At 41.2% G+C, this 26,396-nt stretch overlaps 1 protein-coding gene across 1 annotated transcript in view; it reads right to left on the reverse strand.

The window, feature by feature from the left end:
- Positions 1-26,396, reverse strand: part of pear1 (platelet endothelial aggregation receptor 1) — a 60,266-nt gene that overhangs the window by 3,672 nt on the left and 30,198 nt on the right. Inside the window, exons 2-17 of the mRNA XM_041988524.1 lie at positions 25,306-25,416; positions 22,739-22,840; positions 22,560-22,660; positions 17,802-17,894; positions 11,622-11,865; positions 8,431-8,533; positions 8,042-8,178; positions 7,579-7,791; positions 5,282-5,456; positions 5,086-5,206; positions 4,803-4,966; positions 3,237-3,339; positions 2,042-2,194; positions 1,671-1,889; positions 459-568; positions 262-385 (exon numbers count right to left, since the gene is read on the reverse strand). Of these exons, the coding sequence (XP_041844458.1) occupies positions 262-385; positions 459-568; positions 1,671-1,889; positions 2,042-2,194; positions 3,237-3,339; positions 4,803-4,966; positions 5,086-5,206; positions 5,282-5,456; positions 7,579-7,791; positions 8,042-8,178; positions 8,431-8,533; positions 11,622-11,865; positions 17,802-17,894; positions 22,560-22,660; positions 22,739-22,840; positions 25,306-25,412 (2,269 nt within the window). The 5' untranslated portion in view covers positions 25,413-25,416. The remainder of the gene's footprint in view (positions 1-261; positions 386-458; positions 569-1,670; positions 1,890-2,041; positions 2,195-3,236; positions 3,340-4,802; positions 4,967-5,085; positions 5,207-5,281; positions 5,457-7,578; positions 7,792-8,041; positions 8,179-8,430; positions 8,534-11,621; positions 11,866-17,801; positions 17,895-22,559; positions 22,661-22,738; positions 22,841-25,305; positions 25,417-26,396) is intronic.

Raw genomic sequence — 26,396 nt, forward strand, 5'->3', positions numbered from 1 at the left:
CACAATGATCCGTTTCATTAGTCTAAATATGCCGCTTCAGTCTCCTTAAAGATCCTAAATGAAAACTTTCTGCAGGATGAGAAGCTGCAGTTAAGAGTCAGCAGAAGGTTACATGAGGAATGAAGAGAAGGTTTTTCTCATGATCTTGGTCAGAAAATCTTCTCCTTAATTTGATTTTCCTGTAAATGTTTTTCCCATCATTTCATAAAAAAAACTTCCTCTATGTGGATGAAATGGAAAGCGAGAATCATCGGGACAGACCCGAGTCTTTTCGGGGTTCGTGGTGTTTCCAGTCTGCCGGCAGAGTCGCGTTGGGCTCGACTCCGAACAGACTTCGCCGCTCCCTCGCTGCGTTTTTCACACTGCAGAAGAGCTGGTTGTTGTTCTGAAAGAGAAAAGACATTAAAAACTGGACTGGCTGCAGCATGGGACAGGTGAAGCGGCCGAAGACGACGGACCTTGATGATGCGGTCGTGGTTGTTGGGCAGGTGCGGCAGCGGAGGCCTGCTCTGGCTCAGCGTGTGGTAGCTGGGGTTGGAGTAGTAATGATGGTAACTGTGAGGAACATCTGCAGGAACCAAAAACAAGCACACCGCATCACATCTGCTGCACAGCGAGGTCAATAAAACCACTCATTAATTACATAAACACAACAATGAGACACGACTAAAAGGATTTTTTCCTCAGTAGATTCGGCTGTTTGAATCTTAAAGGCCACATTTACATTTTAAAATCTACTTACTGTTAGAAAGCTCAGCATGTTTATTTATTCAGCCGTGAGATTAATGAGAAAAACAAACAACAAAACCACAACTTTAGCTTCAGTCCCACATCAGAATTGTTCATTTGTCACTAATATGTGGAATAAAATGTAGATTTAAGTGATGTACACACTCAGAGCCAGTAAAATAAAGGCGTCCCTATGCTGCACCTTTAATTTCTGTTACCCCTCTGATGCACGAATTATCAGAAAACAGCGCCACATTATTTCCAATAAAACACGTTATTTTTACAGACATTACAGTGATGGTTACTTTCTTTTATCTTACTTGGCTTTTTGTTTGTTTTACTCATTTTTAGCTGTTCTATAAAATATTTATAAAACAATTTTCAGTCATTGGAGATAGCCGAACAAACATCAGTCCAACATAAAAAGCTGACTAAGACTAAAATAATAATAATGATGTCGTGCCAGTCAGGCTTCATTCAGACATGGCTGTGAAAACACGCTGCAGGACACGGTGCTTGCTAACCATCCAAGACTAAACCATAAACCATGAAGTCCTCACGGGTCAGTCCTCTCACAACATGTCATCCCGCCAAAACAAAGTCAGCACTTTTCTACATGTTTAGGTTTAGTGAACAGTCAGTGTTGTAAACTTCATCAGCTCCACCTGTTCATCCGCTTGTTGACACACATATCTAATCAGCCAACCACATGGCAGCATGTAGAAAAGGTGGAGACGACTTCACCTGAGGTTTAGAATGAGGAAGGAAGGCGACTGAGGTGACTGTGAACATGGTTGTTGGTCTGAGTATTTACTGGGATTTTCATACACAACCATCTCCAGGGTTCTCCTCTGGATTATCAGGCTCACTTGAAGACTTGAAAGCGGCTGTTTTGCCAGATCAGTGTGTGATGTTCAGCTGGGAGGTGTGGAGGTGTCTACCTGGACCAGCGTATTCAGAGTTGGCGGTGCGGCTGGTGGAGAAGGAGACGGCTGGCGTGGTGTTCTGCTTGTCTTTCTGCCTGCGGCGGTAGAGCAGCAGCAGCGCCAGCAGGAGCACCACCAGGAGGACGAGCACCACGATGCCGCCGATGGCCCCCCACGATTCCCTCTCCCCAGGGGGAAGAGGAACCATGACGCTCCCCGTCTGCTCGGACGAGTCTGAAAAGACAGTTGAGAGCAGAATTTAGAAATGGAGGGTATTTCATCCACAAACTCCACCCTCAGCTCTGGAGCTATCTTACTTATTACACCCGATCAAACACAGACTCCAGTAAACATCTGGATGTCTTCATTTTCTCTATAACACTTACTGTTCTGACAGCTGACTCCCCAGTAGCCTGGACGACACACACACTCCCCAGTTTCCCTGATACATGTGTCACTGTTGGGGCAGTGCTTGAAGCAGGTGTGGTTACAGTGGGGCCCCCAGAAGCCCTCGGGACAAGGCTCGCTGCAGCGGGAACCTGAAGGAAAGGAACTGATGAGGAGGCGAATGAACAGCACCAAATTTTTGTTTAATCTCATTCTTGATGTGCCGCTTTCATCATTTCATCAGGATGTTGGAAAAGGTTTCCCGTTTCCTAGACGACATCCTCCTCCACGCTGGATGTTCCCGCTCGGCTGCTTATAGAAACTTTCCCCACACTCACTATCATCCTGAAGATTTTTAACTTTCCAAACAGCTCTAAGCATGAAGTTGTGAACCTACTGCTAAAGAAACCTTTGGACCGTAAATTTGGAGGTCTCATTTACATTTTTACTGTTAGCTTGTTAGGTTTTTGTCTGCTGCAGATGTTTTCTTGAAGTTTTACAGAGTTGAAATAAGTTGCACACAGTTACTCAGGATCTGTTTGAGCTCTAGTTGTCTTTTTCTAAAATAAACACATGTAAAGTACTTGTGCAGGTTAGTTACTGAGAGTGCCTCCACGGTTCCTCTGACTGGGATGTAGAACTTCTTTGAGTGATAAGAGCGAACTGAAAACATCTGCAATGAGCATCTGTGTTCTGAGTGAAATGCTGCTAAACGTATCTCTCATAATATCCCTGTTTATGGTTCTTTAATTAAATGATATCTTTTTTGCACCTAATCTATCTTGATGCTTGCAGATATTGAATTATTAATCTAAAATTCGTCCTCTAATTCACGGCCACAGCCATGAATTACCGACCTGTGACTGTGTCCTGGCGCCGGGACTGTATGGAGCTGATCTGGGTTTGTTACAATTAATTAAACTAAGTAATAATACCTGAATATATTCTCACATACCCCTGGAGTGTCTGACCATGCTCTAAAAATACAATGGTCTAGAAAAGTGCTATATAAATAATAAATAAGTTATCATTACTATTCTTATTATTATCATCATCACTATTATAAAATCAGCTATGAAATGACAGTAAACGAGAGAGGCTGGTGTAAACCTGTGGCTTACGCAGTCTTTTTGGACCTTATCGGTGCTGCTGCAGCCAAGCTGGCCGCGACAGCAGCAGGGCGTCATCACTTACCCCTCCAGCCTGGCAGACAGGGGCACTCCCCGGTGGTAGCCTGGCAGCCGTTAGCATGGACACAATCACACCTCTTCAGGCAGCCGGGCCCAAACGTGCCCATCTGCACAGTGAACAAGCGCCAACAGGCAAAGAATTATCAGGGGAATCTCTTCAGAGCTCGTCCAGCTCAGTCAGGCAGACAAAATGCTACACTGGCATTATGGTGTGTGGACAGCCTGGCGGGTTGGCATGGAAGCGGCGACAGGGGTACGTATCCAAAGCCCAGATTAAAGCATACAGAGAATGAGGTAAGGCATGACAAGCTGGACACTTCTGACTGTCCAATCACAGCTAAAATGTCCTGTAACACCCGTATGACTCATGCATCAATCTTATCAAAGACAGCAGCTCATTTATGTCCTTCCATAGAGCAGAGATGTGATATTTCCTCATATCTTTGGGAGCAATGATTGATTTATCTGACTAAGTGACATCTGTTTTCATGCAGTGCAGTGGCTTTACTCCAGGATGCTCGCTGTTGCTTTGGGAAGCAACAGCAAGGAGGTAAGGGAGGGATTAGCACATATAACAGAGCCTTTTTGTAAAAAAAAATAAAAAGCATCCACTTTGCATTTCTTGTTATTTTATTGAAAGTTAAAAGAAAAACAAAACAGCCTACAGTTGGAGACTAGTCTACTGCGATAATCCTGGTGCAAGTTTCACTCTCTGCAGAGTAAAATAGTCTGTATACGTAGATCTTTCTGCTTCAGTGTTCAAAAGTTTGCTTTTAGTGTCTTTTCTGATCTATGTAACCTTGTAATCACTTTATTTTTGTGGTTCTTTACCTTTTACCTACGTCATGAGTTCGTTAAAGGTTTTGATTCCTGTGTGGTGGGTGTGCAGCGCAAACAAATCCTCAAAAGATTTCAGCTCTTACAAACTCTTCCACTAACCTATCTATCTACAACAGTCTTTCCCAAACTGGGGATCCAGAGAAATTTTCAGGGGGTTGCCAGATCCTTGTAAACAGATAAAACAAATATAACCTGCATTTATCAAATAAATATGGGATTTATTAAAATGAACATGTTAATACAAAGAGATTAATCTGTGAAAATATACTTGTACATTTTAACATGTTAGTGCATAAAAAACAAATTATTATTCGTGCCTTTTAAAAATTCGAATTTGGCATCATTTCAGCAAGAGAAGCTCATTTTTGGCATTTAGGTGTCACAGTTGCCATAGTGATGAACCGAATCAACCATAAACCACTTTATCCTCCTTATTTGTGACGTTTCTGGCAGTTTTCAAGCCTCACATTTACAGGATGACGTGAGATATCACACAATTAACCACTCAGTCGTCCCACACTTTTATTTTGAAAAACCACACCCAAATTGAATCAGTCAAGTGTCCCAGACCATGTGAGGCCTCGTCTGTCATGGGTCACATGGTTTACAGCAATAAGACACAATCATCTCCATTTAGCACACCCCCTCCGTACTCGTAACACACCTGGACGTCTCGGCTTCAAACGTCCCATCACTAGCTAAAGGTCTTCCTGTGCATGCAGGAACTCACCGGGCACGGCTGATCGCAGTGCTTCCCCTGCCAGCCGGCTGTGCAGATGCAGGATCCTTCTGCAGGGGTACATTTTGCCCCGTTGGTGCAGTGGCAGGTGGTGTTACATCCTGGACCCCAGGTTCCTTCAGAGCAAGGGATGGAGCAGTCCAGCCCTCTCCAGCCTGCACACACAAGACTCATAAGCTACAAATGTTTTTCCCTCTAACATTTTCACCAGCTTGACCCCAGAAATAAATCTACATTTAATCTATTTCATTGCTCTTCTGCTGGAACTTTTTACCCTCTTTGCAGAAGCAAGTCCCGTCAATCGGTGAGCAGTCGATAAAGTTTTCGCAGGAGCACTCCATGGAGCAGTTCTTGCCATAAGTTCCACTTTTACAGGAACTTTCACAGTGAACGCCCTGAAGTTGGAAAAACAGTTAAAAACATGACACAGTAAAAACTTTCCAACTCATTTCCAGATAAAACATGCTCACCGTGAATCCGGGCGCACAATGGCATCGTCCCGAGACGCTGTCACACACCCCGCCGTTCACACACAGACACGTCTCCAGGCAGCCGTTACCGTAGAAACCGTGAGCGCAGGTCTCGTTACAGTACAGCCCCGCCCACCCCGGCTGGCACGTGCACTCTCCTTTCATTGGGTGGCAGCTTCACAATATAAACATACATTAACATGAGCAGAGAAAGCCAGGCGGGTTTTCCAAAGCAAACAAAAAACATGTTTTTGGGATTCTTTTTTTTTCCTAAATTTTGCTTTCTAAGCATTAATTTCCAACATGGAGATGTACGACCACCACGATGTACCTACAAATGATTAATAGTTGTAGGTTTAATCATTTAATTATTTAATCTTTAGGAGAGAGCTCATTTTAACTGTAGTTTTACTTTTTCAGTGAGCTGGTAGCTCTCATTAGGCCTGTCTAAAAAGAGAAAACCCCCCTCAGTCCATCAGCTTGAGGACCTGAAGCCAGACTGGACTTAGAAAAGCCTCGTAAACGTGACGTTCAGGCAGCTGGCGAGTGGGATCAGCTCATTTTTAGCTCCACTAACTTTTACAGGTGACGGCCAGATCCGGTTGAGTTAAATTACAAGCATGTCTTTAATGTGGACGTTTTCCACGGTGAGTCAGGAAAACTCAGAAATTCATTCCTATTGTCCTTCTTCCACTTTCCCTCAGATTCTTTAGATAAAACGTATTAACCTGTGGAAAGCCGCTGCATCAGTGTGCTGAAACTACAGATGTTTATATACATTCTTCCTGCGTTTTATGAAGGTACAGGTGTTGCAAACTGAGCAGATTTCCCTTATTTTTCTTGAACTGCTGACAATATTTCTCTTCATTTCCAAATCAAACTGTTGGGCCTCATCCACCAACCCTTCTTACTAACACATTTGTTCTTTAATCCTACTTACGAACATTTTACCAAAATCTTTGTATCTTGGATTTTTCTTAGCTAAGAACAAATCCTGCGAACACTCAGGAGAACTCTAACAAACATCTGAAATGTTGGAACAAAATCTCCATTTGTATTTTCTGCTGTTCTGTTCTTTAAAATACAGAAATAAAAGTAAAGCAATTTTTTATCAAATTTTAAATAACTTTTGCTGAAATATAAAGCATTTTGCTCTTTAAGATAAATACCAATATGCAGATCCCAACATTATAACTTTCCTCAAGGGAAAATTAAACTATTTTTCATCCATTTAATTTATTCCAAAACAAGTCGCTGTCCGGGGGAATCTAATTCTATTGCTATTCTATCACCTCAGCCACAAGAACGTTACCTCATAAAGTCCCTGTGACTCCCAGAACCACCTGCTGGATGTGGTCTTTAATAATTAAAATTTACTACATATTCATTGAACCAAAACCTACCAGCAGTGGTGGGTAAACCACTGCATAAAATATTAACGCATCATTAACTTGTTGTGTTAGGTTTGAAGAGAACGTGTAGTATCTGGTTCAATAACAATTCACTACTAAATTCAGGAATAAAGTACGTCTGATTGTGATTTAGTGGTGTGTTCGTGGCTCTGTTTTTGTTTGTTTTGTTGAGGTTGACCATCTTGTTAGAGAAACGCATGTTCTGTATGTAAAATAACACAATGGTTGTACATGTTCATTCAAAGGTTTAGATCAAGTTAAATTAAGCTCCCTTGTAAAGGTTATAGTTCATTTTAGGTTAATTTTGATATTGTGCAAAAATCCCTTAACTTTTTGTAAGTAGTGTGTATACAGTATATCATAAAATATCACAATATTATATAACATATTACTGCATGGGTTATCATGGTTGGTACAGTTTTACAGTCCTTTTATCTCTTTATATGAACCACAGTTAGGAGAACTATAACTAGATAATCTGACTAAAGCAAATCATGAAAAAGCTGCTTCTCTAGCTTGGTGGTGTGATCGGTTGTTTAACCCTTGGATGAACTGGCGACCTGTCCATGGCGCACCTGCCTCTCGCCTGCTACTTACTGGGAGAGGCTCCAGCTTTTCCCGCCACCCTGAACTGGAATAAGCAGTACGGAAAATGGATGGATGGCATTTTGCTCTTGTTGCACGTTGTTTTGTGGATTTCCATGATCTGTATTCCAGTTTAACTTCGTTAAACTTCGTTAGCTTAGCGTGCATGGCTGTTTGTCTCACGTCTGTGTTGGCGACCTAGACTTAATATGTCCGGGTCGCTTTGCTCAAACAAAGACTCCTCCAATGAGCTACCAAATCTCTTGCTTAGTAATATCCGTAGGGTGAAAATAAACTCACCTGAGGGTGTGTTTTTCCTGACAGAGACACGTGTGTTCGCAGTGCATGCCGTAATTCCGGGGCGCACACATCCTGTTCCTGCACTGCGGCCCGCTGAAGCCCGGCTCACACAGGCAACCTCCATCAATGTTGTAGCAGCGCGCACCGTTAGCACAGTCACACACACCTTTACAGTCCTGTCCGTAAGTTCCTGCGGCACACTCCTCATTACACCTGAGGCAAAACACACAGACACATGGAAGCTGAGGAAACAGGAAAAGCTCAGTGAGCTAGCTTAATGTAGGCTCTATTCCTCTGTCTGTGGTGTCAGGACAACAACATTTACCACTGTTTACAGATCAGAAATCAACTATGATTTATATCTTGGCATGTCTTCTCCAAACGAAGGATTTGGGTGCAGTTTGAAGGAGACGAGATATCAGAGCTGGCATGAAAATATGAAGGAATGCTTGTATATACACACCTGTTCCCGGTGAAACCTTTAGCACAATGGCACTCTCCAGTCTCAGGGTCACATTTGCCACTGTTGTGGCAAACACACTCGTCAGTACAGTTGGGCCCAAACCTTCCCACCGGACATCGCTCTGTGCAGACCTCACCCTTCAATGCAACATGAAAAAAATCAACCATTTTCACAGTTACTCAGAAAGAATCCAATAATCGGTGCTCCTCCTGGAAATCCGGAAAACGCTGAAACCTCACGGTGTGTGTTAGTCTCCAGTCAGTCAGTCAGTGTTGCAAAAGAGATGGTTTGTCCAGAATTTGGAGCCAGCTGGAACACACCAGCTGATTTCAAATATGGCAGACTTCAGGGACAACACAGACAGAGCCAGCTCCAACTTGACAACGTACCGTCCATCCAGGCGGGCAGGCGCAGATCCCTTTGCCTTTACAGATGCCACCATTCTGGCAGGGGCATCGAGCCTGGCATTTCCTCCTGCACGCCTTCTCACAGCTAAGGGGACAAAGAGGGGGGAGGAGGTGGCGTCATGAGATATCTATGTAATTGGCCCACTTTTCAGGCACAAACACTCTGTGTGTCTTGGGAAATTCTTGAAGACTTAAGTAAATGTTTTCTGCAGTGAAAGTGCACAAAACGTGTTTTCATAATTTCATAAATCATGCACAGATGTCAAAGTACTGATGTCACTACTTTCACAGAGTACCAATAAGCAAAAAAAACAAGTTTTAGACAAAAACTGACAATTCATACTCACGTAACATCATCTGAGAGAAAGTAAAACAGTTGTTTTTTTTATTACTAGAAGATTTTTACGACACCAGTCCAGTTGGAACGTGTCTTCGGCCAATCAGAGTGGAGATCACTTGGCTAATTCTTTTGATTACACCCTGAAGGTAACATGGAAAGGCTACAAAATACACACAATTCATCATGGAGCTTTATCCTATAACTGCTGTTGCCAAGAGCCCACTTTTCTTTTCTGAAGCTGTTTTCATACTGGCAGAGTGAGTTTCCACTAATGCAGAGAGGGGAAGAGTTTTCATTGCTTACTCATCCTCAGGGCCATCTAAAATACAGGGTGTAACAGATGACTCATGGAGTACACGGTAAATTATTAGGGTCTTTTAATAATCTCCAGATTAAATTGTGGAAACAAATAACAATTGGCCATAAAAGCTGAGTGTCTCACAATCCTCATGAGAAAGTTCAGATAATAAAGTGACATGTAATGAAGTGTGCATCAAGTGACTCCCAAAAGAAATGATCACTTACACAGAGAACTCTAAAAATGTTTCATACCAAAAAGGGAGGCAGTTTCGGTCAACTTTTAGCTACAATAGTAGGTCTAAAAATGGAAATGTTAGTCGATGGATCCACCACTTAAAAACTTAAACCCTCAGCTGTTTTTCTTTCTTCTATTTTTTCACCTGAAAAAACATCCACAAATTCAGCCTGTAAAAGCTCCACAACTGTGTATAAAAACACCCAGGTTTGAAATATTAAAACTCAGTGACCTCATCACGAGACCACAGTTAGATCTATAAATTATTCCTCACAGTAACACTTAAGGCTGTTTCTTCAGTGAGTTATCAGTCTGTGGAGCGCTCAACCCCAGAAGACGGCCATTTTTTAGTGCAGATGAACAGCCGTGCAGTCATCTGAGAGCTAACAGTGCGTGGGCTACAGGTTGATCAAGTACTTATAGTCCCTGGTAGTTTAAACCCGTGATTCCCAGCCCTGGTACTCAAGGCACACTACCCTGCAGGTCTTAGATGTCTTCCTGCTACAACACCCCTGATTCAGATTAACAGGATCTCTGACAAGCTCTGCTCAAGTCTGCTAATGAGCCATTCATTTGAATCTCGTAACATCCCGCCATCCTCCACAAACTTCAGCTGGTCCAGAACTCGACCACCCGCATCATCTCTAGAACTCTTTCCACTCAGCAAACTGCCCCTGTTGTGTGACGGCTCCACTGGCTTCCAGTTCAATTCCACATTTGATCGGTCTTTAAAAAAACTTTTTAAAAACTACAAGAATAAACGTAAATCTAACACTATTACTGTCTTGACTTTAAGCAAATAAACTAGGCTGTAGTGTAGTTACACTAACTACTGTATGCTGCAAGTTGTTGTAGATCTGTGGAAGAAGTTAACATTGTCATTGATGGAAACACACCTCAAAGAGCAAAACAAGAAATAACTGTGGTGGACATCCACAGGAAGAACATGAAGAGAGCTCTTTTTCAGGAAGTTATTTCATCTCAGGGGAATATCTGGGATATTAATTCATATCTGGGAAGATGCACGAGTTTATTTATTCTCTGCAGATTCAGACATAAAACAACTGATGAATCACGTTATTTAAATTTTTGCCAGGTCTGACACAATTCTCATTTCCTAGTGGACATCAAGTGTTCATCAACCTTTTAAAAGTGGCTCCAATTTTTATTTAAAAACACATACAAACTTGTCCAAGTTAAAAAGAATTATAAACGATTAAAGACAAGACACAATGCTGATAGCTTTTCTTAATATTACGAAAACAAAAGCTCCTGAAGAAACTTAAAGATCTGGAGTGTCACATTTAGAACTTAGGAGGAACGATCTGGTTGTGGAGCAAATCCTTCTTGTTTTTTACAACCATCATATTTTGGGAGGAAACTTGATGCTTTAAGCTGGTTGAAATTTGCAAGTTTTGCCACTAGATGTCACTGCACCCTACACACTGAACCTTTAAGCTATAAGTCTCCTCCTGTCACTTCTCATTTCAAAATCATCCTTGTTTTTTCTTTCTAAATTGTAATTTAATGTCACTTGTTTAATTTTTAAAGCATGTGCAAGTCTTTTCTTTTCCAATATGCAAGTGTCTCTGGGCCAAATCTCAACCTTTGCACCAATAGTTGAACTTTAACAAGATATAAGTTCTCATGTTATACATTTCCTTGTGCCAATTTTCCTGCATAGAGCTGCACAGATTCCTGGAGAAATTAGTAATATAATCATTTCTATTTATCCAACATGCATGATGAGTGATAATAAATCTGACTACAGTCGGAGGCCATTTGTTGGAGGTGGAGGCTCCAGGTCCTTTTCCACTGACTTCTAGTATCACAATGTTTAAAGCAGAGAGGTCCCATTCCTGTCCTCGAGGGCCACTGTGCTGCTGGTTTTAGATGTTTTCCTGCTCCGACACACCTGGCTCTAATGAATGGGGTATTAACAGGCTTGTGACAACAACAAGCTGTTTGGGAGATTTGTTAGACTCAGCTGTGTTGGAGGAGGAAAATATGTAAAACCTACAGAATAAGTGACCCTGAAGGACCAATGATGGCTTTATAAACAAGTAAGAAATTTGTGTTTGGACGATTATTTCTTTGTTATGACAATGTTTCTTAGCTACAAATCTTTTAACAGTTGGAAAGCCTGTTAATTCTCTTTTAAATGTAAGGAAAACACTTTTGTGGGATGAGCAGCAGAGTGGAGTGTGTTGGTGATGCCCATGAAAAACGTTTCAAATCGTCTCTGCCAATAACAGCTTAGAAATCTCCATTAATTTACTTCTCATTTTATGTACTTACAAAGTCCCCGTGAAGTCGTCCAAACACATGCACTCTCCTGTTGCTTTATTACAGGATCCTTTGTCACATTTGCACCTCTGCAGGCAGCCCTTCCCAAACGTTCCTGCTGGACATTCCTCCTCACAGATGCGTCCTATGAACCCTGGAAGACACTGGCATGTCCCTTTCACAGGATCGCAGAGGGCTTTGTTCTCACACCGACACTCCTGACTGCAGCCTGGGCCCCAGTGTTTCTCATCACAGTCTGAAAGGTAAAAGAACAACTCAATTTTCCACATTTTCCTTCCATTCAAGCCAATTTTATTTCAATAACGCTCATGTACACAATGACTCAAAGCTGCTTAAAATGAAATAAAAAACCTGAAATAAAAAAAGACTACCCATTATTATTATCATCTGTGCACATTTTTTGCTGCAATGCACTTACAACATATGAAGTCATGACAAATAAACAAAAGCCCGATCTGAAGAAGCCCAGCAGCTTACAGCAGAACAGAAGCGAAAGGAGGAAGAGTGTTGGCTGCCAGGCTGTTCCCCGCTCCTCCACTTCCAAATTGACCTCGTTTTGCTTGAGAGTGTCATATTACCAACAAATTATCATAATCTGGCAGAGACATTTTCAAGGAGCTCACAAGACAAAAAAGATCTTCATAGTTAATATTACAGCAGCCTGATTGGCTCTTGTGGGGTTAGCCTGAGGTACAGATTCACACAAGGTTTGGATTTCAATTCATGATGAAGAGGTCTCAGTCCACTGAGAGAACACAGATTGGTCATGGGTGCATACTTCAAATTTCTCACCATTTACTCCGACTGTCTTGGACATCAGTCTTCATTCAGAGGACATGATTTCCACTAACGCTGATGTGACTGATGGATGGGAGTCAGGTATCCTGTTTCAAGCTAAAAATGATCCCAACGATTTCATGCCGACCTGCTGAGAATCATCTTTGCTGTGAGTGATAGACAGTGCAGAAAAGTCTGAGCCAACCTTTGCTTCTGCAGCAAATATGCTTGGAAAAACACAGTGAGCTCAGGTCTCCATTATCCTGACGGGAGAGCAGAGCCAAATTTGGCTGGGAGGAAAGCACGTTGCCCTGGACCGCAGTGTTTACCACGTTATCGTGGAGCAGGACCTTTGCCTCCTTTGTTTAAAAGAGTCATAACTTCACTTGTTCTCTGTGTGGGCACTGGAGAAGGGTTCTGTCGAATTGTGTCACGTTGAGTAATGAGAATCTCAGCTGGAGCGGAGATTATGTTTATATAGACATTCTCCAGGGCAGCAGGGGAGATTTACTGAAGGGTCTGGAAGAGCCAGCAGCTCAAACAACCACACAGTGAGCAAATAAATGGGCAAAATTCACCAAACCAGAGATGTGTGGCATCTGTCTGTACTTCCTACCTCTTCATCTCCTTCATCGTCTCCATTGCTACTAAAAGGCTCAACACTTTATCAAACGAAAACTGAATTAACTTATCTTTAAGGAGGACAGAAATAAATGATACAGCTGGGCCCTACATCAGTTTTAAATGATGGTTCAGAAGCCAAACTGTTCAACTTTGTTTGGTGCACATTACCTGGACTCCTCTCTGCTCCCGTCTCCTCCTCCCTGCTGGATGAAGAGGATGTGGCTTCTCACACTCACACTCTAGTTTTCTTGGATCTTTCATTTTCTAAACTTGAAATATGAACTTGAAACCAAAGTTTTCTGATTTTCTTCCTTTCTTTTAGCCAAAGACTGGCATTTATCCAGGGGAGGACAAACTTCTACATGCATCAACATACCAACTTCATCTCATGCCAGAACTTTTCAGCAGTATATAAAAAATGGGCGGAGTCTCTGTGATGTCACCTGTAGGTGTCTGAAGAGCTGAATTGAAGCTCACTGGGCGGTTCCCACCTTCGCCATCTTGGCAGCGTTATTCTTGTCGTCATTCCCAGAAAATCCAAAAATGGGGAAAGAAGTGGAGCTGAGAGCTGAACTGTGAAGGTGGGGGTGGATGATTGACACCTTCGAGCTGCCTGTAGCTAAGAGTTAACTGAGCTAACCCGGGGCTAACGGTAGCTAACCAGCTAACTGAGGTAGACTAGCTAAAGCAAAGGAGCGCTGTTAGCCGGCTAAAAACCGCGTTTGTGCTACACTCTCCCTTCTTGCCACGGATATTGGATGCCTGTCAATTAAAAGGACACACCCCTAACTATGCCGAATTTCAAGATTAAATAACATCCAACAGTAAGAGTTAGAAAAGAATTCACCCCACTTACAGTTGTCATGAAGGTAAACTTGACCTATTAATCCTAAAATGCTTTTGTTGTACCAGGCTTTAAACATGTTTATTTCTGCTGTGAAGTTGGTCTTTTTAACATGGGAGTCTATGGAGATTGACTCTGTTTTGGAGTCAGTCCCTAGCGGATGAGGGGTGAACTGCAATTATTGCACTTCCGCATAGTCTTCACATTTCACCGGCTGAGGTTGCAGCGTGATTGTCAGAGACTCTCAGAAAGTCACTAATGTGAACGCTGCTGCCCCCTCCCGGCTTCCAGATACACAGTTTACACCATGAGGCCTAAGTTCAACGTACACCACCTTTTACTGACAAATTATGTGGCTTGATTATTAACTTTGTTATTGTCTGTTTGTTTGTTCTACTCTTATTTACATATTTATTTTTTTATTATTTATCTCATTCATTCATTTTCTGTACCAGCCATCCAACCATCCATTTTCTATACCACGTAGTCCACTTAAGGGTTGCAGGGAAGCTGGAGCCTACCCATCAGCTGATCCGATCGGCCTCAGTCGGAAAGAGTTGTTGTTTATACCTTTACACCATCAGATGAGCAGGAAATGAACCACACATGCACTCACTCTGATGGTTTCTGAGGTGGATGTGGTTTTTGTGCATGCTTGAACCAGGTGGGGGTCACGTGATAAGTTTCATGGAAAACTTGAAAAATGGCGGCAGAAAACTCAGAACTGGACTGTGGTGGATACGTTTGGTTGGAAACTCTGAAAGAGTTAAAGATTATTGAGCAATTCGGTGGTTGAAAGATTTGAAACATCAGTTTGTTCATGTAAATATAATATCAGAACCTGGGTTGTAACAATCAAATGTAATAAAATCTTTTTCGCCATCTTCTTCTTCTGTTAGTCCACATTGCGCATGTCAGCAGCGCTACGATGGTATAGAACCTGTCCATCATGTGACTGGATCACTTTATCCTGAGTCTACATAAACATGCCAGCTGGAATCAGATTGATGTAATATTTCTCCACGTGAACGTAGCTACTGAACACGAACCAGCTTTTGTCTTATCTGCTCCAAGCAGGGGCGAGCCTAGGATATCTTTGATGGGGGGCCATGCAGGGACACAGCCTTAAAAAAAGGGGGGCACATGTAAATGACACCTTAAAAATTATTAAATAAATGAAAAAAGTTCTGGATTTTAGGAAATAATTAACAGTAATTAAAATAATTAATAATTAAAACCAAAGTGGTCAAGCTAAGTTTATTTAGGGTGAACCGGCATTGTTTGGCTTTACTCTGCTGCACAGACATACTTTTTTTATAAGAAACCTTTGAACCAAATCACGTTTTATTAGTGTTTCTTCAGTATTATTGGCTGTTTAACTTTGCGCAGTCATCACATCTGGTAGTTTTATGACTTTTATATCGTCTTTAGAAAAGAGTTTAGAAAAGTAGGTAGTTGGTGAGATAATTCTGTACGAATGCCACATTATGATCAGGAACATGATGTTGGTGAAGTAGAACCATCAGAACATATAAAAATATATTACATGCTGCATTCACTTGCACTTACAAGGTCAGTTTACACTGAATATTTGTCAGATTTTTTACTTTAGATGCCTGTATAACTGAAACTGAAACTCAAAAAAATAATACTTTTTCAGTATTAAGAAATCTCAGTTGAGCATTTCAGTATTTGTTTATTTTTCTTTATGAACCAACCAGATCCCTCAGGTCCTCAGGGTCAGGTCTACTTTCTGTTCCCAGAGTCAGAACTAAATGTGGAGGCAGCGTTCAGCTTTTATGCTCCTCACATGTGGAACAAACACAGTTTTACATCATGGTTAAAAACTTTTCTATTTGCTGCCTTTTATCAAAACAACTGTTATTTTTTTACACTGGAACTTTAATTGATTGCATTTCATCAATCGTATTTAAGCTTTCTCTTGTTTTTATTTAAATTCTTTAATTTCTTTTTAAAGTTTGTTTTTAATGCACTTGTTAATGCTTCCTGCACCCCGCTGTAATGCTGTTGTTTTATGTAAAGCACTTTGAATTGTCTTGAACATGAAATGTACTGTATAAATTAACTTCACCTGTCTATTGTTACTTGAACCACGTTATTATTGCACCTAATAGCCTTTAAATTGCAGTTACTGTATATTAGACCGTTAGAGCCTCTCCCCGACATAGCAAATCCCAATTCAACCCCTGGCTTTCATCATTTAGAAACTAAATTGTGCAACAAAACAAGCCTCATCTGAACAGAGAAGAGCCATAAGACTGGACTAATCCACTTTAAGGGCCTCAATAACTCAGATCTGGAGAGGTCAGTTATCTTTACAGCCGAGCATATTTGTGTGTTTGACTCCCACTTCATGTGTCTGATGTAAACTTCTGTGTTTACTGTGATAACTTTTCCCTCAGGTTAGTCTTACAGGTTTTAATCCAAATCCACTTCCTGTGTGAATAAAGCGAAACAGCATGAAAATGATCTCCAAACCAGAATCTGCCTTACTGCGTGCATGTAAAGCCAGTAACTAATGCATGTGTGTAAGCTGGCATCCCTTCAAAGGAATGCATTGATATGATGGGAAAATTCTCCCATTCCCCCAGAGTGTTGTCCAAGTAGCGGTTTGGGGTTTGCTTCTATCCAAAATCCACAAAATCTGCACAAATGACACTCAGTGCTGGTTTTGGTTCCAACTTTTAGGGACCTTCCCTGAACCGAGGTTTAGTTTAAGCATAAAATACTCAGACAGGAAAATTCCAAGCTTGAAAAACACTGAAACTGCTCTGTTTATAAAACCGTATTTAATATAACTACCGCTTTCTCCATATCTGCTCCTTTCTTGTGTTTTTATCACCTTTTTCCACATAAAGGGAGGATTGCACGGTGCCTGCACCTCTCAACCATCACATTCATGATAAAAACAGTATGAAAAGACCAGGCCTCTCTCATCTTACCACCCAGCCCAACACGCAGGCATCCAGGAAGTGTCGTCTCTTATTCTACCAAGAAGACTCCATTTCAGTCGAGTCGAGGAGAAACAGGAGAAAGAGGAGTGGAAGAAGGCGAGGCGCAAAGAAAGACAACTTAAGTGAGGGTTGGGGTATGAGGCAGTGTAAGAGGAGACTTTCAGGAGAAGGAGAATGGGGTAACATTTTCCATTTCCCCTTCCCATCCTCCCTCTGTCAAGGCTTCAGCCACTACCAGTTAAAGCTAATTTGAGCTCTCTGCAGAAGAATAAGGGGGGAAATGGGGGAGGAAGGCTGTGTACGATTGACCCAGCTGACTAAGAAATGGGAGCTGAAGATAGTGGAAAACTCCGTGAGGGAACAGCAGCCCCGTGAAATGTGGCTCTTGATTCCCAGTCCAAGTTTCTTTGGACGAAGAAATTGAATTTTAAAGAGAAGTGAGAGTTGAAGAACTGTTATATAACCCTTTCTCTAGACCCGAGTCCTCTAAAAGGAGTCAGGAACAGGTTTTATGAGCTTTTCTGCTTAGTGGCAGATTTAATTTTTATTACACTTCAATGTTTAATTTCCTTTTATAACATTTTTTAATAAAAACTTCTCTTTATTAAGAAAAGCTGTTATGAATTTACAAAAATTCTAATTATACATTTAATATTGAGAGGTGGAGGTTGAGCTGGAAGCCCTTCTGGATGATTAAACCTGTTTCTGGCCCGAAGCTGATGACTCACTGCTGTGCAGGCTGTCATGCTCCTTCGCGTTTTCCATTGCAATCGCAGTCTGTGTGATGAAGTGGTGTGTGTGCAAAGATCCGCCACTTGGCCGGGTGTCATTTCCTGTTGTGTATGTGAAGTATAAACAGTACCACTGAAAGCTTTCATTCATATGAATGTATGCAGAGCTGCAGAGAAAAGAAGAGAAAGCTGAAGAGTGAGGAAATGTGCTGGCTCGTACCGCTGGAACAGTCATCGCCTCGCCAGCCTCTCTCACACTGGCAGCGGTCCGGAGCAACACACCGGCCGTGGACACACTCCTTGGTGCAGCGAGCTGTTGAAGAAAAGCAAAAATTGACAAGTCATCAGAAAGCTGTTGACCTGAAAATTTATAGGACATGTACAGGTTGCATCACTCATGCAAAACACAGATTTTAAAAAGATTTTTTATTCAACCCTTAAAACACCAAGCTAATATTTTTTTGTTGTTGTTGTTTTTTTGTTTGTTTGTTTTTTTTTATTGCAACTGTAGCTTTTAATCCCAGTCAGCTTGATGTTTCCAGCCTTAGCTGTCAGATTATGAGGCTAAAATGATGTAAAATGAATGTATGAATAGATGTAGCAGCATAAAGGTCGACCAGAAGAAGAAAACAGAATTTATTACTAACAGAACTTTGTAGAAATAACACACAGATCAACAGTGACCAAACCTTTTCTCATCTCATCGTTCTCTCAAGTTTTGGCTTTCAGGAGAAAAAATATTGTTATTGAAACAAACACACAACAGAAACTATTTCCATGTTTCCACTTTTTCCTCATTTCCAGTTCTTCCTGCTACTATTTACCTGCTATCCTCACTAAACCAACTCCAGCTCAGCTGTGCATCAGAAACGTCTTCTTGGCTTTATTCCAGCCATAGAGGAGCATTATTTTTCTTCTTTTCACACACACATAGAACTTTCTGCTCACTGGTTGATCTTTGGCTGCTCCTGATTGGACGTTACCATCAATCTAAGCTCTCTGATTGGTGGAAAGTCTGACAGGAAGTGGCTTCACCATCATGTCCAGGTCTAAATAGAGGTCTCTTAGCAACATGGTAGTGATAGTGATCTTTTTTATGATAAAAAAATAATGGTGTTATCATCTATTCATTATGATATAGAGTCTCTGAATAAACACTTATAAACCTCCTGGACGGGGTGTAAATGTCTGGAAAACTCTCATAAATAACCTAAAAAGTAAATTATCTATCCCATTTATCTGACAGTTACACACCACCGTTACTGAAACACGGATGATGATATAAGCGGTACCACTCGGGGGGCCGGAGATCAGGTTCCTCTGGGGTTGACGACTTCTTTTTAGGGGAGACTCGATGTGTTACAAGTTTTAAACCAGATGCCAGTGAAGATAGCACTTTGAAATGAGGGAAAACAGTTTAGAGAAAACAACCAATTATTAAAATAATTCTTTAAGTTGATAGTTTACCTCTTGACATTTACAACATTTACAGTATTCACCTTTACAGGTACGTCTCACATGTCTGAAAAGCAGTAAGCTCAAGTATAGACGTATATGTCTACACCCCGTAGGAAGAAACAAAAAAAGAATGACTCCCAATTTCTGTAAAAGATGGACAGAGTCAAAAGTAAATCCAACAAAGAACTGCCTTACAGTGCAGAACCAACCTTTAAACCCTTGTTCTTCCCCAGCTGGAAGAACAAATGGTGCCAAACTGCACTAAAATGGCCATTTCTGAGACGCCTCCTGACCCGTCTGTCCTAAAATTTCCTTGTTCTCCACTTCATCAGCGTTGCAGAGGTAATGTTCACATTTTGTTTTTTGATGATTGAGGTTCAGAGCTGCAGCTGCATCATCCCAGAAATTCATATTTATCCTGAAAGTGGTTGTTTTTTAGGCAAGCCTGGAATTCTTTTCATTTGTGCTATGTGCCATCTCCATTTATTCTTCACCAGCAACACATATACTGAAATTTCTACCGAAACTAATCTCAGAAGTGTTCCTTCACTGTGACTATGAAGTACACAAACAGACCCCATGGTTGCAGAGATGCACTCATTGCATTATGGGGATGTCATTTTCTGCAGACGCCTAAAGAAGGGGCTCAGGACTCAAAGGGTTAATTATGGCCACTCATGGTTGGTGTCATATCTAGAGGAATAAAGACCTGCAGCATCTGTTACAGACATTTTGTGGAGGAATGGATCCTCTGCTGTGCACATTTGACAATTTTCACCATAATTTGCATTAAAACTGAGGTCTGAGTCAAACACTGTGCTGAGATATTTATAGCTCCACGTCTTTGTTGTTTACCAGACTGACTTCATGCTCTCTGGAAATGATTTCAGGAGTTTGAGTGGTGGGACTGATGAGGGTTTAAGTTAAAGTGCTGTGTGTTAAACAGGATCCAGGATTTCAAGACTCACCTATACTGCCATAATCAATGTTTATCTTTTAAACAGACTTTCTACATTTTTTTCGCACAGTTTTCGGTAAGAAAATTGATGTTTTGCTGAGATGTGCTGCAAGATTAATCACTAGTTGAAAACTCATTTAGTTGAGTAGCATTAACCACGATTGGGAAAACAGTCATTCTGCACATTATGTTCTCAAGAAGTTGCTGAAATTACTGGCAAGAGTCGAAAAATAAATTTAAAAAAAAGCTTCAGACCATCAGTTTAAAACCAAAAGATGCTCAGTTTGCAAAGACGTGAGCCAGTGTTCATGTTTACAGAAATCCTCTTTCTTTCATTCAGTTTTGCTCAGATTATTAAATAATTTGCCTCGTCTTCTATTTCTTCTTTTTTTTATCTTAGCTCTCTGTATGAGAAGAGTTGTTTAGTAAATCAAACCCTCATTCAGCTTTCGCTCTGAGCGTATCCTACCATCAGAAGCAGCGTGTGAGCTGGCAGGCGACAGCTGGGCTCAGCCGAGCAGCTGAAAGCATCAGCGCCGAGATGCCTTTCATACCAACCAGCAGCTTCCTTGCAAAGAGTCTTTGAGCTGCTAGAATCATAAATGGTTCTGCTATTAATTCACTTAACTCAAACAGGCATTTATGACTGAGGCTACCAATTTGCCACAAATCTCTTCATCTTTTATTACAAAGGATGAATGTTTTTACCGGAAGAGGCACATGTTGTGCATTCAAACACAAAACACAATCATCTGACTGATTATTTTCTCCTCTTTATTTGGCAGCATGTGTGTACGGGACGATGGAACGTGGGGGATCTGACATACTCTCAAATTAAGGAGGTAAGGATGATTATATATAATTATGCGGGTTTAGAAAAATTAAAAACGTTACTGAAAGCAGCTTTTAAAGATGACAAGTTACTGAGAGACATTTCATTTACAGAAACTCCAAACATGGACCATTCAGCTCTTTTTGGGGGAGTCTGAAGCTTTTGTGTTTGGTGACAAAAGGAAACATGAACACAGAGACAAAGCGTCTGGATGAAGCTGCTGTTTAAAGTGGCGCACAATAAGCAGCCATAAATGCATATCATTTATCCCGAGCATGCACAGAAACCTTGTTATTACCATCAAGCATCTCTCAGATAATCCACTGGTGTTTGGGCAGGTTTGTAAAGCTGAGGCAGAATTTTCTCTGTTTACTTTTACTTTATTTACACACGTTGCTGCTGAGTGTCAGCGATAACAGCATGTCAGCTGCATCAGTTTAGCTTTTAATGCTTATAAACAAACTTTCTGTTCTCTGTTTCAAATTCCTGCATCTTTCTTTGGTATTTAAATATACAAACACTTTCTCAGGTCGGCCTTCTAGTACCAGGTTGGACCCCCTTTTTCCTTCAGAGCCACTTTAATTCTTGGTGTGAACGATGGAACAAGGTGGTGGAAACATTCGTGAGATTTTGCTCCATATTGACATGACATCATCACACAGTTGCTGCATCCATGATGAGAATCTCCCGTTCCACCACATCCCAAAGATGCTCTACTGGACTGAGATCTGGTGGCTGTGGAGGTCGTTGGAGTCCAGTGAACTGAGCTTAGTGACATGGTGCATTATCCTGCAACCGGTGCTTAATGGACTTCCTGTCGCCTTTCTATCATCTCCAACCAGTCTGTTGCTGCAATGTGATTGGCTGACTGTTTTCATATGAAGGAAAGTTTGGATTTTTTTTCTCTAGTAAATGAAGTGAATCTATTAGCTGATAAGTGCATAAATAAAGTTATTAATAACCTTCTAAACTGACTGATCCATAGTGTGAACAAGAAACAAAACATCAGAAATTCAGTTAGTTTAACTAAAGTTAACTGGATGAAAACTAGTACAACATGAGAGCTCCACCTCTGAACTCAGCAGCTGCTCAGCTGACGAAACAAAAACTGCTGAAATTACGTAAAAATCAAGGAATCCAAATACATTTGATATGTTTTAGTTTAAAATTCCAGCAATTACACGAGTAGCAGGAGAAGCTCCAGTGGGAATCAAACCCATAATTTTGGTTATTCATGTGCCACTTGCCGCTCGTACTGGGGCTGGAAAAAAGCTGCTTACTGTGAGTAATAAGAGAGACTTACTGAGTGAATAAATGTGACATTGTTTTATACACAAACCACAACCCTCACAGGACTTTGACTACTGCTGGTAGTTTATGCTCTAGTTTCATCACAATCCGGCATCAGGTCGGCGTGTTTGTGCACGTTGGCTTGCAAAGATGCAGCAGAGTCACACAGATTTCAAGGATTACGTAATAAATAGTTATTATAGAAATAACTTGCTGGAAAAAGGAAAGTAATCAGATTAGTTAGAACTTATTGTGAAAAGTACAACTACTCTCATGTTTCATGCTGTATAAATTTATGGTTTTTATTAAGTAATTTCCTCAAAATCAAACATGGCTGCCTCATACATGAAAGCCCTGAAAGTTGTGGTTATTTACTGTTTCTGAGCACTTCGATTTTTGTCTGGGATGCACGTTGTTGACAAGTTTCCATGGTTACTTACGAACACATTTGTCCCCGCTCTCGTAGTAGCCGGGACAGCACTGGTATCTCCTGCGGTAGTCGGTCTTCACCGCCTGCCTGTAGGCTGTTTTGTAGGTGATCCTGAAAGAATTTCACCGTCCAGCATGAAGCTTCATTGGTCAGCTCACAGGAACAAGGAGTCAGCAACAGGTGAGTTACCTGTGACGCAGGCATCTGTAGGAGGTCCGCGGGTCCAAGCAGGGCTCCTCTGTCACATGGTCGTAAGGTTGAGAGTAGGATTCTTTGACTGAGGTGGTGAAGCTAAAAAGTAGAAAAATGTGCAGAATTTATATGATTTTTGTTTTTTTGGGGCATGTTGGTGAGCCCTGGTTTAAATTTAAATTAATTTAAAGGCCCCAGAAAACAAAACCTGCTTTAATAGTAGTTTTTAGTGAAGCATTAAAATTACTTGATGAACAGACATTCATTATTCCTGCAGGATGAGTCGCAATCCTGACTTCTAAGATCCAGGAGTAACTCTGTGCTGCTCCCACAAAATATTCACTTATCCAATGAAAATACCTGAACATCTGTTGTATAGATCGGTTGGAATAAGTTGAAGACATATGTGGTTCCCAGATGATTCTGATGATTCACACATTTGTGGTTTTGAGAGGAATGTTTCAGCAACTATCAGATGTCTTGTTATGAACTCATACTCATTGTATCATCGAGTCAAAGGTTTGCCTTCAGATTATCATAAAATTCTACCAGTTATCATTAAAATCTAACCACAATTGCAAGAAAAAGTTGGGAATTGTCTGTGAAACGTCAATTAGAAACAGAATTCAATGATTTGCATCTGTTTTAGAACACAGTAAACATGTTAAATGTTCAGTCATTTTACTTTTTCCTGAGAAATATTTGCTCATCTTGAGTTTGATGGCAGCAAGTTTGAACAGAAGCAAAATAAGGCTGAAAAAGTGAGACAACAACTGGGGGAACAACTAGTTAAGCTAAATGTTGACAGGTCAGTAATATGACTGGATTTTAAAAAGAGCACCTTAAAGAGGCAGAGTCTCTCAGAAGTCAAGACGGGCAGAAGTTTAATCTGCAAAAGCAGTATCTACATATTACAAAGCCAATCTCAGAATAACATACTTCATTATAAAACTGCAAAGACTTGTATATTTAATTATCTATAAAACATAATACTGTCAAAAGACTCAGTAAATCTGGAGGCATCTCTTTGGGACAAGGTTCAGGATGTTGATGATCATCTGACATTCAGGCAGCACTACATAAAAATCAGACATGATTCTCTACTGGAAACCACTGCATGGACTCGGGAAAACTTCCAGTAATCACTGTCTGTGAACACAGTTCCCCCTGAAACCCACAATGCAGGTTAAAGCTCCATCATGCAAAGAAGCCAGATGTGAACAGGATCCAGAAACACAGCTGTCTTCTCATGTCTAAAGGACCAAAGCTCATTTAAAACGGTCTGAGGCAAAGTGGAAACCTGGATGAAGATGTGAACTAGTTTGTGGAAAGCATGGACGGCGTGTCCTGCAGACTAAAGAGGAGAGGGAGCATCCAGCTTGTTATCAGTGGACAGGTGAAAAGCTGCATCTCTGATGGGATGGGGCTGCATTAGTGCCTATGGCGTGGGCAGCTTCCACATCTGTGAAGCTCCATCAATGCTGAAAAGTACATGGAGGCTTTAGAGCAACATCTGCTCCCATCCAGACAACGTCTCTTTCAGGGAAGACCTTGCAGATTTCAGCAAGACGATGCTGAACCACATCCTGCATCCATCACAGCAGCATGGCTTCACAGGAGAAGAGTCCGGCTGCTGAACTGGCCTGCCTGCAGTCCAGACCTTTCACCAGTACACAACATCTGGAGCATCATGGAAGCAGGAATCCAGCAACCAAGGTCCAGGACTGTAGAGCAGCTAGAATCCTGCATCAGACCAGAATGGGACAACATTCCTCTCCTAAAACTCCAGCAACTGGTCTCCTCACTTCCCAGATGTTTCCAGACATGTTAGAAGAAGAGATGCTACACAGTTTTAAATATGATCCCAATTTCCTTCAAGATCAACTCATGCTTGTGTGAAATGCTAAAATGTACTTTCTCTATGTTCTACTGTAAATTAAATATTGTTTTTCTTTACATTTTACACAGTGTCCCAACTTATTTGGAATCAGAGCTTTAATCACATTAGTTAAATACCACCTTAACCCTATAATGGCTTATATATCATGTTTGATAAAAGTTCTGAGACCTTTTGAACCACTTTAAGGTAAAACTTTGCTGCACACAACCTAATACTTGTCTGCTGCTCCCTGGTGGATACCAGAAGTGAGAAGACTTTACTAAAATAGTTTTGACATATTAAACAGTAATAATTGCTAAATAAAGCATATATTTTAAAAAAATCATATATATATATATATATATATATATATATATATATATGATTTTTTTTTTTTTTTTTGCACATTTTGTTTACGGGCCAAACAAAGAATAGGGTTAAATAATGTCAATGTTAGTTAACCTGCCATGTTGTGTTTAAAGTCTGTTACTTGCTCATTTGCATTTGCTGATGTCAAAAGTTTATTCAGCAATTTTGAACTAGTAGTTGTGTAAAAACGTTTTACTGGTACCGTATGTAGCAGATGCTTTGACCATCTTTAATCATCATGCACGTGTCTGAGGAAAACATGATGAATTAATATAATAATAGTTTCGCTTATTTGTCACTGTCAAAAAGGCCTCACCTTTCCCACAGGCTGCACACGTTGGGGTCTCTGGGGTCCAGCGAGCAGCTCAGACCAATCAGGAAACCAAAAAGCAGTGAGACAGCAGAGCAGTGCATGGTCGGCATGGTCCTGAGGGGAAACAAGAGCAGAGGCATTTACAGAGGACTGCGAAACCGTTTCAGCACAAGGCCAACGCAAATTCCTACTGTTGTAACAGATTATTATACAGGCGACGGATAGTATTCACTTCCAAATGCATCTTCACTCAGACGGCATTAGTAGTCTACATCAGAGAAACAGTAATCCGTAAAAAAGTCATATTTTGCAGCTTTTACAGCTCTGAGGCAAACAGTGGAAAACATTGCCCAACTCAAGATTTGCATGAACTGCATTGGTTTTAATTTAGTATAATTAACAAATCACAGTGTGGTGGACGGAAAAATGCAATCAAGACGGGCTTTGTTTACCAACAGCAGTCAAGATTTACCCTCTGACTATAAAAGAGTTCATTAACTGCTCAGCAGAAGTGCTGCGAAGCGCCAGAATGGAGTGTAACGGTCCGCTCCCTGCAGAGCTGCACCACGTCTTAACAGCCAACATTAAACACAGCATCAGGAGTCGCCATGACAGCAGGACGCAGAGCAGGACAGACAATATGAGACAGAAGAAGAGCGATCGGACTTCCAGAAATGTGACTCCCTGCTTCATCCTGACCCCTATCAATCAGTCCAGAGAAGCCTCCACGCTCCTCTGCTGTCCTCGTCCACACACCAGCAGCAGCTGGATCTGATCAGAAAACCGTCCAAGCAGAGCGGCCCGGCACGGGGACTCAGTTAGGCTCTAAGGGAGCAAAAGGGAGACTTCTCTTTTTTTCCCTCTACATTTGAAATATCCATGGAAACGAACAGAAGTTCAGCAGGGCAGCTTTCTGGTAGAAGTATCATGGGAATGTAACTGCACTTATTGAAAGCAGGGACAGCATGTGGACATGAGATTGGTCCGTCCTGTTCCTTGCTGTTTTCCCAGCAAGTCCCTTCTGACAGAATTGATGCACCACAGCTTCTCATGTCATCTGGCTGTGACTGGGGAGATTACAGATATGGTGGGAC

Source organism: Melanotaenia boesemani, chromosome 6 (assembly GCF_017639745.1).
Source record: "Melanotaenia boesemani isolate fMelBoe1 chromosome 6, fMelBoe1.pri, whole genome shotgun sequence".
Lineage (NCBI taxonomy): Eukaryota > Metazoa > Chordata > Actinopteri > Atheriniformes > Melanotaeniidae > Melanotaenia > Melanotaenia boesemani.